The 17,180-nt window shown below is 36.8% G+C and overlaps 1 protein-coding gene across 14 annotated transcripts in view; it reads left to right on the top strand.

Annotated features, from left to right (window-relative positions):
• The window catches only part of ADGRG2 (adhesion G protein-coupled receptor G2), a 140,569-nt gene that overhangs the window by 82,882 nt on the left and 40,507 nt on the right, over positions 1–17,180 (top strand). For 7 of the 14 annotated variants that reach the window (XM_082446990.1, XM_082446987.1, XM_082446979.1 and 4 more), the window contains 5 exons: positions 8,337–8,372; positions 11,699–11,746; positions 11,845–11,868; positions 13,316–13,354; positions 15,471–15,512. In XM_082446990.1, coding sequence (XP_082303116.1) covers positions 8,337–8,372; positions 11,699–11,746; positions 11,845–11,868; positions 13,316–13,354; positions 15,471–15,512 — 189 coding nt within the window. Of the gene's footprint in view, positions 1–8,336; positions 8,373–9,450; positions 9,527–11,698; positions 11,747–11,844; positions 11,869–13,315; positions 13,355–15,470; positions 15,513–17,180 lie in introns of those variants that run through there. The other 7 variants (XM_082446989.1, XM_082446988.1, XM_082446977.1 and 4 more) reach the window with 5 other exon arrangements.

The following is a 17,180-nucleotide window of genomic DNA, read 5'->3' as shown; positions in this document are numbered from 1 at the left end:
CCGAGGCTGATACTCAGGAAAATGTAAGGCCTATGGGACGTCTCTATGTGGGACCAGGAGGAGTGATGTGGAGCATTATAATGAGAGACAGAAAAAGTGAATAAAATGTTAGTCACTGAGTAATCGGGCCCCTAGAAGAAAAAAAATGCCAAAAGAGAAAAAGCGGACAATAACAATTTGAAAACCTCTAACTTTTATTTACTGGGTTCCCTCCCTTCATCAGTGTAGGTCTCTGCTGGGAGCCCTGTAGGCTGGGCTGGTCTGGCCCTTGATCTATGTTTTGATCAGGTTTTACCTCTTGATTGTGAATCCATGCCTATCAAACCTGTCTACCCAGAGATGGCCAACCAGGAAAGTTCCTTCTCCACTCTGGCTCTCCTATTACCCTTGAGTTGTCCATTTCCTCTAGCATCTAAGAAAGAGGTAAAACTCAGATGAGCCCCTTTCCCTGTGGGTATACAGCTCTTGTCAAAGGATTTAGCAATGGAGAAGGTTGAACAATTGGTGACTCTGGTCAGCCACTGGGCAAAATTGAAAAGGAAGCAGTATTAGCCCCTGTTGCCCTTCAACATCACTCTCCATCCCTCTTCCCTGGTACTCAACTCTTCCTCAGTGCCTTCATGCTATTCCCTGCCTGTGCCACACTCTCACACCACTCTACCTCACCTGCCTAAACTGATGTGTCATTTTCAAGTAGCCCATATTGAATGTTGATTCTTCCCGGAAATTTTCAACATGGCCCAGTATGGTAGGTCTTTGCTACATAATCAGAAGACTTCAGCCAATTGGAATTAATTCATACTAAGCTGTGAATGACTGATTTCCCCTTAGTGCTCCCAGGAGCATTCTCAAAATTAAACTCCTGTTAATTCAACAGACTCTTTGATTGGTGGGATATTTAAGGTAACATGAGGGATATATTGAAGGACAGAGACTAAGAAGAGACAATGCCAATTAAATTAGGGCATCAAGACACTACTCTGCGCTAACCACTTGAGCACTCATTCAGTCCTACTTTCAAGCAGAACTGTGTTTTAATTATACCAGAAAATAATCAGTACCCTACCACCATTTAAGGAAAATAGGCTCCTGGAAGCTACCAGGTATGTTTCACTGTGCAATTTTAGTTTCTAAATATACTTATTCTTTCTTTTTAATTGTATCTCAAGATACCACTATGGAAATAACCATTCCTTTGTAATTAAAAACAGTTTAAGAATTTATAAGGTAATAACCCATTGGGTGAGAGTTTGGGAAAGTAACACTCTGATGTACTGCAAAGAGCGGTATAAATTGGTTTGTTTTCTGTAAGGCATCTTGGCAATCAAAATTCATGGAATTTCTGAAAGAAATAGCCAAGTGTGTATACAAAAATTTACCAAGAGGATTTCTTGCAGCATTGTTTGTAATCATGAAAAACTGTGCACACTAAAATGTCCATGAAAAGGAAATTTGTTATATAAATTAATGGTACATCCAATCAATGAAATGCTATGCAGTCCTCACAAAATGGTATTGGGGAAGATTGTTTAATGATATAGAACAATGTTCAGGATATAGTGTCATGAGAAAAATCAGGTTACAAATAGTTTTAAGTGACATGATCTTTCTTATCGTACATATAAGTACATATGTATACACATACATTCATATATTTATTTATTTATTTATTTATTTTTAAATGTCTGAAACATTTATATTAACATATTTCCATACAAATAACCCAATGAAAGTTTAGTATTAGTTGTTGTGTTTGTTTGTTTTTTTATACTGCAGGTTCTTATTAGGCATCAATTTTTTTTTTTTCACACACACACACTGTATTTTATTTTTACAAGAGATAAATAGACTGACACCAAGCATTGTACATGGATGACCACAACAAAAGCATCAATGATTGCAATTACCAAACATGAAACACACTCATACTATGTCATAATATTGACATTCAGTCCAGTAATCCTCCACTGTAACAGCTCCTTTACTTTGCAGTGAAAATTGATTTGTATATTCTTTGCCTCTGAGTCCTTGTGGGATTTTTTTTTTTTTAATTCAGACAGAAAGTCACAAAAATTATACTCATCCTCATCAGTTCACTCAGTCCCATGTAATTAATTTTTTTTTCATCCTGATCTTTTGTTAGCACTTTTATGAGTTCATCAATTTTTCATTAGAGTTCTGAAAATGCTTATTCATTCAGTTCAGCAGTACAGTCAGTTACCAGAAACCTATACTTGTCAGAGTCTTTTCCATGAATTTCTTGAAGATGAAACCGTTTTATAGGAACATATTTGCAAAAGCATCAGAGTACACCCAGAACTGTCTGTAAATGACAAAAGACTTAAAAATGACCACGGTTAAAGATTTGATGATTTTATACTGCAGGTTCTTATTAGGCATCAATTTTATACACATCAGTGTATACATGTCAATCCCAATCGCCCAATTCAGCACAACACCATCCCCACCCCACCGCAGTTTTCCCCCCTTGGTGTCCATATGTCCGTTCTCTACATCTGTGTCTCAACCTCTGCCCTGCAAACTGGCTCATCTGTACCATTTTTCTAGGTTCCACGTACATGCGTTAATATACGATATTTGTTTTTCTCTTTTTGACTTACTTCACTCTGTATGACAGTCTCTAGATCCATCCACGTCTCAACAAATGAGTCAATTTCGTTCCTTTTTATGGCTGAGTAATATTCCATTGTATATATGTACCACATCTTCTTTATCCATTCGTCTGTTGATGGGCATTTAGGTTGCTTCCATGACCTGGCTGTTGTAAATAGTGCTGCAATGAACATTCGGGTGCATGTGTCTTTTTGAATTACGGTTTTCTCTGGGTATATGCCCAGGAGTGGGATTGCTGGGTCATATGGTAATTCTATTTTTAGTTTTTTAAGGAACCTCCATATTGTTCTCCATAGTGGCTGTATCAATTTACATTCCCACCAACAGTGCAAGAGGGTTCCCTTTTCTCCACACCCTCTCCAGCATTTGTTGTTTGTAGATTTTCTGATGATGCCCATTCTAACAGGAGTGAGGTGATACCTCATTGTAGTTTTGATTTGCATTTCTCTAATAATTAGTGATGTTGAGCATCTTTTCATGTGTTTCGTGGCCGTCTGTATGTCTTCTTTGGAGAAATGTCTATTTAGGTCTTCTGCCCATTTTTGGATTGGGGTGTTTGTTTCTTTAATATTGAGCTGAATGAGCTGTTTATATATTTTGGAGATTAATCCTTTGTCCGTTTATTCGTTTGCAAATATTTTCTCCCATTCTGAGGGTTGTCTTTTCGTCTTGTTTATGGTTTCCTTTGCTGTGCAAAAGCTTTGAAGTTTCATTAGGTCCCATTTGTTTATTTTTGTTTTTATTTCCATTACTCTAGGAGGTGGATCAAGAAAGATCTTGCTGTGATTTATGTCAAAGAGTGTTCTTCCTATGTTTTCCTCTAAGAGTTTTATAGTGTCCAGTCTTATATTTAGGTCTCGAATCCATTTTGAGTTTATTTTTGTGTATGGTGTTAGGGAGTATTCTAATTTCATTCTTTTACATGTAGCTGTCCAGTTTTCCCAGCACCACTTATTGAAGAGACTGTCTTTTCTCCATTGTATATCTTTGCCTCCTTGGTCATAGATTAGTTGACCATAGGTGTGTGGGTTAATCTCTGGGCTTTCTATCTTGTTCCATTGATCTATGTTTCTGTTTTTGTGCCAGTACCATATTGTCTTGATTACTGTAGCTTTATAGTATAGTCTGAAGTCAGGGAGTCTGATTCCTCCAGCTCCGTTTTTTTCCCTCAAGACTGCTTTGGCTATTTGGGGTCTTTTGTGTCTCCATACAAATTTAATATGATTTGTTCTAGCTCCGTAAAAAATGCCATTGGTAATTTGATAGGGTTTGCATTGAATCTGTAGATTGCTTTGGGTAGTATACTCATTTTCACAATGTTGATTCTTCCAATCCAAGAACATGGTATATCTCTCCATCTGTTGTTATCATCTTTAATTTCTTTCATCAGTGTCTTATAGTTTTCTGCATACAGGTCTTTTGTCTCCCTAGGTAGGTTTATTCCTATGTATTTTATTCTTTTTGTTGCAATGGTAAATGGGAGTGTTTCCATAATTTCTCTTTCAGATTTTTCATCATTAGTGTATAGGAATGCAAGAGATTTCTGTGCATTAATTTTGTATCCTGCAACTTTACCATATTCATTAATTAGCTCTAGCAGTTTTCTGGTGGCAGTTTTAGGATTCTTTATGTATAGTATCATGTCATCTGCAAACAGTGACAGTTTTACTTCTTCTTTTCCAGTTTGTATTCCTTTTATTTCTTTTTCTTCTCTGATTGCCGTGGCTAGGACTTCCAGAACTATGTTGAATAATAGTGGTGAGAGTGGACATCCTTGTCTCGTTCCTGATCTTAGAGGAAATGCTTTCAGTTTTTCACCATTGAGAATGATGTTTGTTGTGGGTTTGTCATATATGGCCTTTATTATGTTGAGGTAGGTCCCCTCTATGACCACTTTCTGGAGAGTTTTTATCATAAATGGGTGTTGAATTTTGTCAAAAGCTTTTTCTGCATCTATTGAGATGATCATATGGTTTTTATTCTTCATTTTGTTAATATGGTGTATCACATTGACTGATTTGCGTATATTGAAGAATCCTTGCATCCCTGGGATAAATCCCACTTGATCGTGGTGTATGATCCTTTTAATGTGTTGTTGGATTCTGTTTGCTAGTATTTTGTTGAGGATTTTTGCATCTATATTCATCAGTGATATTGTTCTGTAATTTTCTTTTTTTGTAGTATCTTTGTCTGGTTTTGGTATCAGGGTGATGGTGGTCTCATAGAATGAGTTTGGGAGTGTTCCTTCCTCTGCAATTTTTTGGAAGAGTTTGAGAAGGATGGGTGTTAGCTCTTCTCTAAATGTTTGATAGAATTCACCTGTGAAGCCATCTGGTCCTGGACTTTTGTTTGTTGGAAGATTTTTAATCACAGTTTCAATTTCATTACTTGTGATTGGTCTGTTCATATTTTCTGTTTCTTCCTGGTTCAGTCTTGGAAGGTTATACCTTTCTAAAAATTTGTCCATGTCTTCCAGGTTGTCCATTTTATTGGCATAAAGTTGCTTGTAGTAGTCTCTTAGGATGCTTTGTATTTCTGCGGTGTCTGTTGTAACTTCTCCTTTTTCATATCTAATTTTATTGATTTGAGTCCTCTCCCTCTTTTTCTTGATGAGTCTGGCTAATGGCTTATCAATTTTGTTTATCTTCTGAAAGAACCAACTTTTAGTTTTATTGATCTTTGCTATTGTTTTCTTTGTTTCTATTTCATTTATTTCTGCTCTGATCTTTATGATTTCTTTCCTTCTACTAACTTTGGGTTTTGTTTGTTCTTCTTTCTCTAGTTCCTTTAGGTGTAAGGTTAGATTGTTTACTTGAGATTTTTCTTGTTTCTTTAGGTAGGCTTGTATAGCTATAAACTTCCCTCTTAGAACTGCTTCTGCTGCATCCCATAGGTTTTGGATCGTCGTGTTTTCATTGTCATTTGTCTCTAGGTATTTTTTTATTTCCTCTTTGATTTCTTCAGTGATCTCTTGGTTACTTAGTAACGTATTGTTTAGCCTCCATGTGTTTGTCTTTTTTACGTTTTTTTCCCTGTAATTCATTTCTAATCTCATAGCGTTGTGGTCAGAAAAGATGCTTGATATGATTTCAATTTTCTTAAATTTACTGAGGCTTGATTTGTGACCCAAGATGTGATCTATCCTAGAGAATGTTCCGTGCGCACTTGAGAAGAACGTGCAATCTGCTGTTTTTGGATGGAATGTCCTATAAATATCAATTAAATCTATCTGGTCTATTGTGTCATTTAAAGCTTCTGTTTCCTTATTTATTTTCATTTTGGATGATCTGTCCATTGGTGTAAGTGAGGTGTTAAAGTCCCCCACTATGATTGTGTTACTGTCAATTTCCTCTTTTATAGCTGTTAGCAGTTGCCTTATGTATCGAGGTGCTCCTATGTTGGGTGCATATATATTTATAATTGTTATATCTTCTTCTTGGATTGATCCCTTGATCATTATGTAGTGTCCTTCCTTGTCTCTTGTAACATTCTTTATTTTAAAGTCTATTTTATCTGATATGAGTATAGCTACTCCAGCTTTAATTTGATTTCCATTTGCATGGAATATCTTTTTCCATCCCCTCACTTTCAGTCTGTATGTGTCCCTAGGTCTAAAGTGGGTCTCTTGTAGACAGCATATATATGGGTCTTGTTTTTGTATCCATTCAGCCAGTCTATGTCTTTTGGTTGGGGCATTTAATCCATTCACGTTTAAGGTAATTATCGATATGTATGTTCCTATGACCATTTTCTTAATTGTTTTGGGTTTGTTTTTGTAGGTCATTTTCTTCTCTTGTGTTTCCCACTTAGAGAAGTTCCTTTAGCATTTGTTGTAGAGCTGGTTTGGTGGTGCTGAATTCTCTTAGCTTTTGCTTGTCTGTAAAGCTTTTGATTTCTCCATCAAATCTAAATGAGATCCTTGCCGGGTAGAGTAATCTTGGTTGTAGGTTCTTCCCTTTCATCACTTTAAGTATATCATGCCACTCCCTTCTGGCTTGCAGAGTTTCTGCTGAGAAATCAGCTGTTAACCTTATGGGAGTTCCCTTGTATGTTATTTGTCATTTTTCCCTTGCTGCTTTCAATAATTTTCCTTTGTCTTTAATTTTTGCCACTTTGATTACTATGTGTCTCGGCGTGTTTCTGCTTGGGTTTATCCTGTATGGGACTCTCTGCGCTTCCTGGACTTGGGTGGCTATTTCCTTTCCCATGTTAGGGAAGTTTTCGCCTATAATCTCTTCAAATATTTTCTCTGGTCCTTTCTCTCTCTCTTCTCCTTCTGGGACCCCTATAATGCGAATGTTGTTGCGTTTAATGTTGTCCCAGAGGTCTCTTAGGCTGTCTTCATTTCTTTTCATTCTTTTTTCTTTAGTCTGTTCCGCAGCAGTGAATTCCACCATTCTGTCTTCCGGGTCACTTATCCGTTCTTCTGCCTCAGTTATTCTGCTATTGATTCCTTGTAGTGTAGTTTTCATTTCAGTTATTGTATTGGTCATCTCTGTTTGTTTGTTCTTTAATTCTTCTAGGTCTTTGTTAATCACTTCTTGCATCTTCTCAATCTTTGCCTCCATTCTTATTCCGAGGTCCTGGATCATCTTCACTATCATTATTCTGAATTCTTTTTCTGGAAGGTTGCCTATCTCCACTTCATTTAGTTGTTTTTCTGGGGTTTTTTCTTGTTCCTTCATCTGGTACATAGCCCTCTGCCTTTTCATCTTGTCTATCTTTCTGTAACTGTGGTTTTTGGTCCACAGGCTGCAGGATTGTAGTTTTTCTTGCTTCTGCTCACATTCATATATTTATATTCATATGTAGATATACATTAACACATAGAAAGAGAAAAGAATATATGTCAAAATGTTAATGTCATTTATGTCTGGGTGGTGAAATTGTAGGTGGTTTTAATTTTCTTCTTTTTGTTTATCTGTAATTTCTGAAGTTTCTCCAATAAGTGTATTATTTTTCATAGAGAAAAAAATAGAATTACTTTTCTTTTAAGGAATCTAGCATCCTCCCAAAATAAATAACACAGCAGTTCTTGTAGTTTATATACCCAGAGGTGTCTGATTGGCTTAATTAAAGGTTAAAGTCTGCACTAATAGGTATAAAAAGAAGTACAGTTACGGGAAGTTTAATTTATGCAGATGTATACATTTACACATTCTAATGAACATTTGCCAACAACCGAAGTTCTTAGTCATCATTTTTATTTTAAAATGTACTAAACCATTATATAACAAAATATATAGAGCACCATCAACAGTTAAATTGGAAGAATTGCTTCACCAGAGATATGTCTTTGTGGAGAATTGAAAGAACTGATTAGGCTGTTGTAAATAATAGTAAGTTAACATACTGCCCTTTTTTGGTAGCTATTTGCAACTCATTTTACATTCACTGCTGTTAAAGATGTTAATCTCCTACAAATTCATGTACAAACTAAACTAATTTTATTTACTTTTACATTTTTTTATTGAAGTATAGTTGATTTACAATAATGTGTTAGTTTCAGGTATACAGCACAGTGATTCAGATATATATATATATATAGATAGATAGATAGATAGATAGATATATTCTTTTTCAGATTCTTTTCCATTATAGGTTATTACAAGATATTGTAATAATTCCCTGTATTATACAGTAGGTCCCTGTTGTTTAATCTACAAACTAAACTAATTTTAAATCACCTTTTTACTCAACAGAGCATGCTGATAATTCCAGTTTGTTATCACCTTCTGGTAAGATTGTTATTTCATGACTTTGGGGGAATTGCAGCAAAATATTCTAAAAGTTCTCCATGCAATGTCAGATACAGGAAAATTGTATTCTTCTATGAAGCTTAATTAAATTCTGCGTTAAACCTACACCCGAAAAATCAATAGCAGACACAGACAACAGGATAGTCTATCAATCCCCCCACATTGCTAAACAAAGCTAGGGACTAAGTTGTGGGTTTTCATCATGGTAACTGCTTCAGTTCTTCAGTGTTATTTTTAGTATTCTAGTTCATGTCTCCTGAAGAGTATCAAGGACATAAACATGCCAAATGTTCCTATATTTGAGGGTTGAGATATTCTCTTAAATATACTTCCTCAGCACCCCACTGAATGAATATTTTTCAAAAGGCTTCTAAAGGCTTAGCACTCATGAGAATGGGAAGGCAAATCAATAAAGAGAAATTTATAACTAGGACTCGTCTTGGCAGGAACCAGGAGCAGAACCTGCATTCCAGACTGCTGGCTACAACGGGACCTCAGGGATAAAATGGTCCCACCCCATCCCTTAGTTAATAACACGGTGAAGCCTGGAGAGGCTGAATAACTTATCTAAGTTCACACGGCTTCTTGCCCCACATCACAGAGGCAGCACGTGGCTTCTCTAACTCCTACTTCTGTGTTTCATTCTGTAGTATATATACCATATAGTACAGAACAATCTTTTACGGTGAGGAGTGAGTCAACTCACATTGTCCTTAGTTGTGTGAAAGTGAGCTTCTACTGTTATTAATTCATTTAACTAAAATTAGTAATAATCGCTATTACTGCTCATGCACATACTACATGTCTGGGAGTCTTCCGACATCTCATTCTGCTTCCAATCTTGCAGTATAGGGATCGTTATATTCAAGTTATAGATGAGGAAACTGAGGGTCAGAGAGGATGAAACTTGCTCATGTTTACACATTCTCTGGAGCCACACTACTTGGGTTTGAATTTGGCCACCCCCCCCCCCACCTCCATTGCTATCTGTGTGGCTTTGGACAAGTTCCTTCACCTTTCTGTGCCTCAGTTTCTTCATCTGTAAATTGAAGAGAATAACAGTACTCGCTTCATAGGGAAGTTGTGAAGATGAAATGAGATAACACATGTGCCTGGCACAGAGTAAACCCTCAGTAAGTAATAACGATCATTATTATTATTAGTTTTACAAATTTATTTATTTTAAAAATTATTTATTTATTTATTTATTTATTTATTTATTTATTTATTTATTTATTTTTGGCTGCGTTCGGTCTTCATTGCTGCGTGCACGGACTGTCTCTAGTTGCGGTGAGCGGGGGCTACTCTTCATTGCAATGCACGGGCTTCTCACTGCGGTGGCTTCTCTCGCTGTGGAGCACGGGCTCTAGGTGTGTGGGCTTCAGTAGTTGTGGCATGCGGGCTCAGTAGTTGTGGCTTGCGGGCTCTAGAGCGCAGGCTCAGTAGTTGTGGTGCACGGGCTTAGTTGCTCCACGGCATGTGGGATCTTCCCAGACCAGGGCTCGAACCCGTGTCCCCTGCATTGGCAGGAGGATTCTTAACCACTGTGCCACCAGGGAAGTCTCTGATCATTATTATTAAGTTATTAAGTAATGGGACAGAGATTCAAATCCAGGACTGCAAATCTCCAAAGCCCAAGCTCTTTTTGCTAAGCCAGTTTGCCCCCTTGTTGTTAAACTTCTAGGATAAAATGAACCACTGTATTTTTCTTCTGCTGCAGTAGCCTTCTCAGACTTAATCATGGTGATATCTTTGCAAAGCTCTGTTTGCATGGAATGAGGTCGAGGGTTTGGAGGCACACAATGATGCCAGGCACAGCCCCGGGGCCCCAGGGGAAAGACAGCACACATCCAGGGATGGACAGGCGGCTGTGCCCGCAGGCCTCTTTGGATGGTGTCACCATTCCTCTCCAGTCAGAAAAATGAATAGTCATTGATTAAAAACCACCTTTGGCCAATTATATTGTTCTGCCCCAAGAGCAAAGGATTCCATACCCAGGCTTTGAATCTCATTGCTCAGGAACTGTCTTACTTCTCAAGAAGTATATTTGGCAATTTAAAAAAATGTAGTAAATGACAAAATTTGGAAGCAGTAATGTAGGACAGACAGGGTGTGTGTGTTTCAGCCAACGCATGATTGGTCTAAAACAGACAGGCCAGCCAAGCACCTCGACACACCCAAATGTTGTCCTTACCAGCTGAATATCAGGCTCCCTATTGCAAAGCTCAGTTTAGTTGTAAAATGTTTACTTGTCCTGTGTATATGGAGAGGTCAAGCCATTGGATCTTTTTAATATTTAAACATGCAAAGTGTGTGCAGTAGACTGACCTCTTAGCATAAATAGAGTTATTCCACGGGAAATTTACAACCTGATTGTCTTAATAGCAGCCATATTTTATTTTATTATTTTTTTTTAATTAAAAAATTTTTTTAGCTATGTTGGGTCTTTGTTGCTGTGCATGGGCTTTCTCTAGTTGCGGCGAGCGGGGGCTACTCTTCATTGAGATACACGGGCTTCTCATTGCAGTGGCTTCTCTTGTTGCGGAGCGCGGGCTCTAGGCATGCAGGCTTCAGTAGTTGTGGCATGTGGGCTCAGAAGTTGTGGCACACGGGCTCTAGAGCGCAGGCTCAGTAGTTGTGGCGCACGGGCTTAGTTGCTCCCTGGCATGTGGGATCTTCCCGGACCAGGGCTCGAACCCGTGTCCCCTGCATTGGCAGGCGGATTCTTAACCACTGCACCACCAGGGAAGTCCCAGAAGCCATGTTTTAAAATAACTTACCAGGAAGTTGTGTTAGGTAGTACAGTACTGAGTGATAGCAGTGTCATTTTTTTAAATCTTAAATTCATTATGAGAAAAGTTACCAGGCGTCATTATAAACAGAGTAGAACCTATGTGCCAATATGTTTCATAATTGTAGTGTGACAAATTATTAAACTATAAAATGTTTTCTAGAACTCTCTGGCTGAAAAATTTTGAAAGTAGTATGTCTCTATTTTGTTGTGGTTCCTAAAGTTATTTCCATAATATTCCATAGGTCAGAGTAAGCTTCGTGGTCATGAGTCTCATATTCTTTACCTGTAAAATGAAACAGTTGTACTCATTTCATCTCTTGGGTTCTTTCTTTATGATTTTCTGATTAAATGTATACTCACTGAGTGATTATGGGACTTGCAGATTTAACTACATATTGGTCTGATAGCACATTTTCTACTTTTCATAATTATATCTCAAAAGTTTTACTCCTTAAAATTCAATAAATAATTGTTTCAAAGTATTAATTGGAATTTTTTTTTTCTCCTGCAGCTGAATCATCTCTTGTTGGTTTTGTCCCCTACTCCAATGGTACTCCAGGCAAGATTTTGAAAAAATTTAAACCTAGATTTACCCCAATTTGTTAAGTTTTTGATTTAATTATACCTTTGTCTTGTCGTTTTTCCTCGGGACAAAAGAGGTTGAAACTACAAGCCTAAATGGTAAGAATTTTTCTGAAGCAAGTGAAAATTGATAACCCTTAATATGAATATAAGTATAATGAATGGTGTTGAAGGTTTCCTTATTCAAATAACAAACACAAACAAACACAAAAAATCCCCCAGACCATCGACCCTGGAGAGCAAACTAAACTTTCTGGTTAAATGATAAAATTCTTATTGTGGAAGGAGGACAGCCGTCCACCATTCTAACTGTGCTGTGAAAGGAAAGAAATATCGATCACATTTTGAGAGCTCTACTTGCTCTCCAACACTATGCCAACACACTTTACAGGACAGATTGTTTAAATGGGAAAAGCACATCCAGTGACTTTAATGTGATTCAGCCTGGATTTAGAGGCACAAAGTGTTCAGAGACAGCCTTTTTTTACAGATGATTTTATCAATTTTTAAATAATATGAAATGTAAAAGAAAATCTGGCTTCATGCTAGGGAAAAGGGCAAAGAATTGGGCTATAATCGAGGGAGGTGGGCAGGGCAGCACATTCTGTTCCCTTTCTCTGTGGGTAGACAGCCTTCCATCTTATTGCAGTCAAAACCCAACACTTTTCACAATCCCTTAGTTAAGATGAAATCTCACCATGTGGTTGGTGGTTAAGGAGCTAAACAATCATAGATGCAACTCACGCCGATCAAAACTGGTTTAAATTCACATTTGGTCCAGTGGGAAGGGAAGACGTTATCATTTTTATGTGCAATTACTTTTTACAGTGAAAAAACATCTTTAAAATCGCCTTGGCAGTAGTTTTTGGATCCCATTTATGTGGGTTTTTTTTTTTTTTAAAGTGTGATAATGTAGTACATGCCTTTTTTTCCCCCTTAAAGTTTCATCCAGAATAATAAATTCTAGAAGGATTTTCATTTAGAGAAATACCAGTAGGGTAGATTTTAAATTGGATTTTAAGTGAAACGATCAAAATGAGATTTCCTTAAAAGTTCGTTGAATATCATGTTCAAGAACTCCAAATTTAAACTAGAATTTCTTAAAGATTGCTTTATAAGAGTATACCTTTAGGTACAAATGTATTAAGCATCTACAGGGCTATGTATAATATTAAAGTTACTACTAACTACGGAAATGTCATATCCCTTAGAGACTTTCATTATAATAGAGAAAAAAATGGGACAAAATATTACACAACATAAATGGGTTTATTTAAATCTAATGATTATAGGAGTGCTGCTGTGTTTTAGACACATAAAACGTGTTCAGGAAACACATTTTTAAATGAATGAATACTTGCTCAGGAATGGTCTGCGCGGGTTGGGGAATGGCTAGTGTTGTGAGGGGGTGGACCGGTTGGCTTTTGCAGAAGTCTCTAACTTCTCCAGGATTTGGGGAAAAGTGAAATGTTTAAGGAACCTAGGAAGATGCATGTATTTGTTAACCATGCCAATAGTTGTGCTAATTTTTATTATTTTATTTCAGATGCTACTTCGAGCGTATTATCTACTTTGAACAAAACAGGTAATGTCAAGTTATTTCTAAATATAATAACTTGTCTTCTGTGGCTTCTTGATTTTCTCACTTGTGTGGTCTTCTGGGTTAGTAAAAGTTATCTCCTTGCCCATTTCCTATGACTCCAACTGTTGATTTATTACTTGTTTTACTTTGACATTGAACTATAATTCTGGTGTCACCACACTCCTGAACTTCCAAACTCTTACGGCTATAGCACTCCATTTAAAATAACATTTACAATTTTTTTGATTACAGTAGTAATACATCTTAGCTCATAAAAAATGGGGAATATAGAAAAATGCAAAGAAGAAAATAGCAATCATCTTTAATGTTACTTTCCTAAGACTATTACTGTTAATAATTTGGTATATTTCCATTCAGTATCATATATATATATACACATTATGTAAATATATAACAAAATAGTCATAGTTTACATAAATTTTTATATTTTGCTCTTTTGACTTCATGTTAAATTATAAGTATTTTCCAGCATCCCTTACTATTAATGACTTGATAATATTCCGTCGTGTACCATATGTGAACATTAAATTTGTTTCTACTTTTTTTTTTTTTTTTTTTTTTGGCTGCACTGCGCAGCATGCGGGATCTTAGTTCCCCGACCAGGGATGGAACCCGTGCCCCCTGCAGTGGGAGCGCAAAGTCTTAACCACTGGACTGCCAGGGAAGTCCCTGTTTCTACTTTTTAAATAGAAATTGTTGCAGTGAACATCCTTGTGCCAACATCTTTGCATTTCTCCCTGATTTCTGTAGAATGCTCTTCAAGGATTGGACTTATTTGGGTCAGCATTATGAATATTTTAAGGCCCTTGATACCAACTGCCCGATTACCTTCTAGAAAAGTTGCACACAACGGCATTCCTGTCTGCAGTGGATGAGAATGTCTGTGTAACCGTACCTTTGCCTAGAGCTGAGACTATGTCATATACTGTTAGATCTTCCTCTCAATTCCTTAGGTTCTATTTTGCATCTTTTCATATTTGTGAGGTTGAACATTTTTCCCCCAAAGCATTTTTTTACTGGAATCAGAAGTTCATTTCACAGTTGTGTTTTGTTTGCTCCGGAAAGGAAAGTATCAGGGCAAAACAAAATAATATATTAAAAGGATTCTTAATAGTAATGCAAAATACTGTCAGCTTTTATAATTACCACCAATCATTGCCCATGGGTCTTTCACACACTGAAACAGAAGCTTATCAATAACACATACAGACATGAGATTTCTGAAACTGTCAGGATAACGTCATCATTCTTAAGTGTTTCTCCAAGATCTGAGCTTTGTGTTTTCTTCAGAACTTGCTACCCACCCTAGGAGACAGACCTTCTTTGTAAGTCTGTGCCCGGAACACAGTCTCTTGTAATTGGCCATCCTTACAGTAAGGATTTCTGAGCCTGGTTCTCTATTATCTGGGAAATAAGCCATGGGCTCTGTTCCCAAAGTGTGTCGGGAAGATATTTCTAAGGTTCGTTTCTTCAGAGTTTGTTAATATTTGCCTGTGAGTCATTGACTTTGAACAATTCTGTCCTGGTTCTGCTGTGAGCTTGTTGTATGACTGTAATTGGATAGTCTCAACCTCTCTGAGAATAATTTTATCTATCAATAATATTATATTATTATAATTATTAACTCCTAAAGAAGATAGCAGAACACTGTTGATATTAGGGTATAGTAGCAGTATTTTGATAGTAGATCCTGTGTTTACTGTTTCCATTAATTTTTATTCTGAATCACCTGCTCCTTACAACCCATCACCTGAAGGTCCTGATAGTGACTTAATTCTGCATATCTGAAGTGTAAGTTCACATTAATTTGTCTAGCATCAGCGCATGGAAACTGCAGTAGAATTATGCAAGCAGTGGGGTGAGTTAACAGGAGTGATCTAACTGGGTAAACATAGGAATCCGAATCCAGACCCACCCTCTGCCAATGCTATATGATCTGAGTATGTAATTCTCATTCATTCTGCTGCTGAGATGACCAATAGTGTCTTAAATGTGTCAACAGTATGATTTTCTTAGCAGTTCACTAAAATGATACTCATGGCAAATTGTTTTTAAAAAATAACAATTCTGCTCTAATATTTAAATTGCTTCTTTGCAGAAAAAACTAAAATCACTATAGTAAAAACCTTCAATGCATCAGGTATGACTTATTATCAATATCAAGACTTTCTTTTTTTTATAACTAAAGTAAAATTAAACAAATGGCTGGTATTTATGTTTTCTTTCTCTTTTTTCCTGTCTTTTAAAAATGAAATCTGTTCTTCATGAGTAGATGTTTATGCACTGGGTACCTTAAATTGTACTAAGTGTTTGGGGTTATATAATAATGATCAGACATAATGCCCACCCTCTAGAATCTTCTAGTCTATGAGGAGAGACAAGGCAAACAGATAACCAGCATGAACATGTGTGCAGATAAAGGCAATGATTTCACAAGTGTTTCTGACATGGTTAAGAATCATGAGAGATAGAAGGGCTGGTGCTAATGATTATCAGTGAGATGCAATTTATGAAGGAAAGATTCTTAGAGGAGTGAACCTCAAACTCTTTTTAAATCAAATAAGGGATGTACTATTAAGTGCCTATTATAAGATTAAGGATACATGATTTGCTTAACAAAGGCTTCCAGTTGATTTAAAGCAGGGGTTGGCAAACTATGGCCTGTGGGACAAATATGGCCCACCACCTGTTCTTGTAAATAAAGTTTTATTGGAACACTGCCATGCCCATTTGTTTACACATTGTCTATGGCTACTTTCCCGCCACAAGGAATAGTAGAGTAGCTGCAACAGAGACTATATGACACACAACGCCTAAAATATTTACAGTAGGGTTGGCCCATTACAGCCAGAGTTTTCTCGCTCATGATTTAAAGGCTGACCTGTGGCCATGTACTTGGAGGAAATTATGGATAACAGCCCTAGCAATAGGAAAGAAAATTCTCAGTATGAATGAGTAGCAAAAGACACGCATCGCTGGAAACAAAGGTGCTACTAAAATTTCGAGAAAGATGAGAGATGATAGAATGAAAAGCTTAGTAAGCAATAGACCAATGGTTGACCAAGAACATTAAAGCATTACTATCCATAGTAATCTATAGTATTTGCATAGTGTATGTTTCCAGTGAGTTATATCCATAAGCAAGTATATTTAAAATGAAATCTTTCTCTTTTGGTGTGGGTAACATTGCTATGGAACAATATAGAAATCTACATGTCAGGTAACTTTTGGCACCTAAATTCAGTTTGCTCACAGAATCAAAACTCTTAGCTGAAATGTGATGCCTACACACCAAATGTCAATTAAATCATTCTGGCAGGAACCACATTGCATGCACTAACTCAAATTATAATTTTAGTTTGTGTCCAAACTAGTTCTCTTAGGAAAGAATTAAGCACTCATAAAGTACTGTAGAAATAAAATAGCAATCAGGCATTGCATACGTTAATTCTGACCAAACCAGACCTAACAGGAACATCAAAATATTTCTTAATATGACAACCTTTTCCCCTTGGCAGTCTGCTAATACATTATCAGCATTTGCCCCTCACATTTATTATAGATTTCTTATACTTTGCCAAAAGGATGAAATTAATGAAGGGAAGATTCTCAGCGGAGTAAATCAAATCAAAGAAGAGATGTACCTCTCCTTTCACCAAAGGAGAAAGTATTTCTCAGGTTAATATGTATGAAGTATTTTTTCTAACATGGCTTATTTCACCTCCCATTCGTCTCTGCCTCCTTTGTATGCCTACGTCATCTGTTGTACTGGCCATCACTCCATTTTGCCCTCACTATAACTTTTTAT

The sequence above is a fragment of the Balaenoptera physalus genome, assembly GCF_965194825.1.
Source record: "Balaenoptera physalus genome assembly, chromosome: X".
NCBI lineage: Eukaryota > Metazoa > Chordata > Mammalia > Artiodactyla > Balaenopteridae > Balaenoptera > Balaenoptera physalus.
The sequence above is the reverse complement of the archived record's forward strand: the minus strand, read 5'-3'. Positions and strand labels throughout refer to the sequence as shown.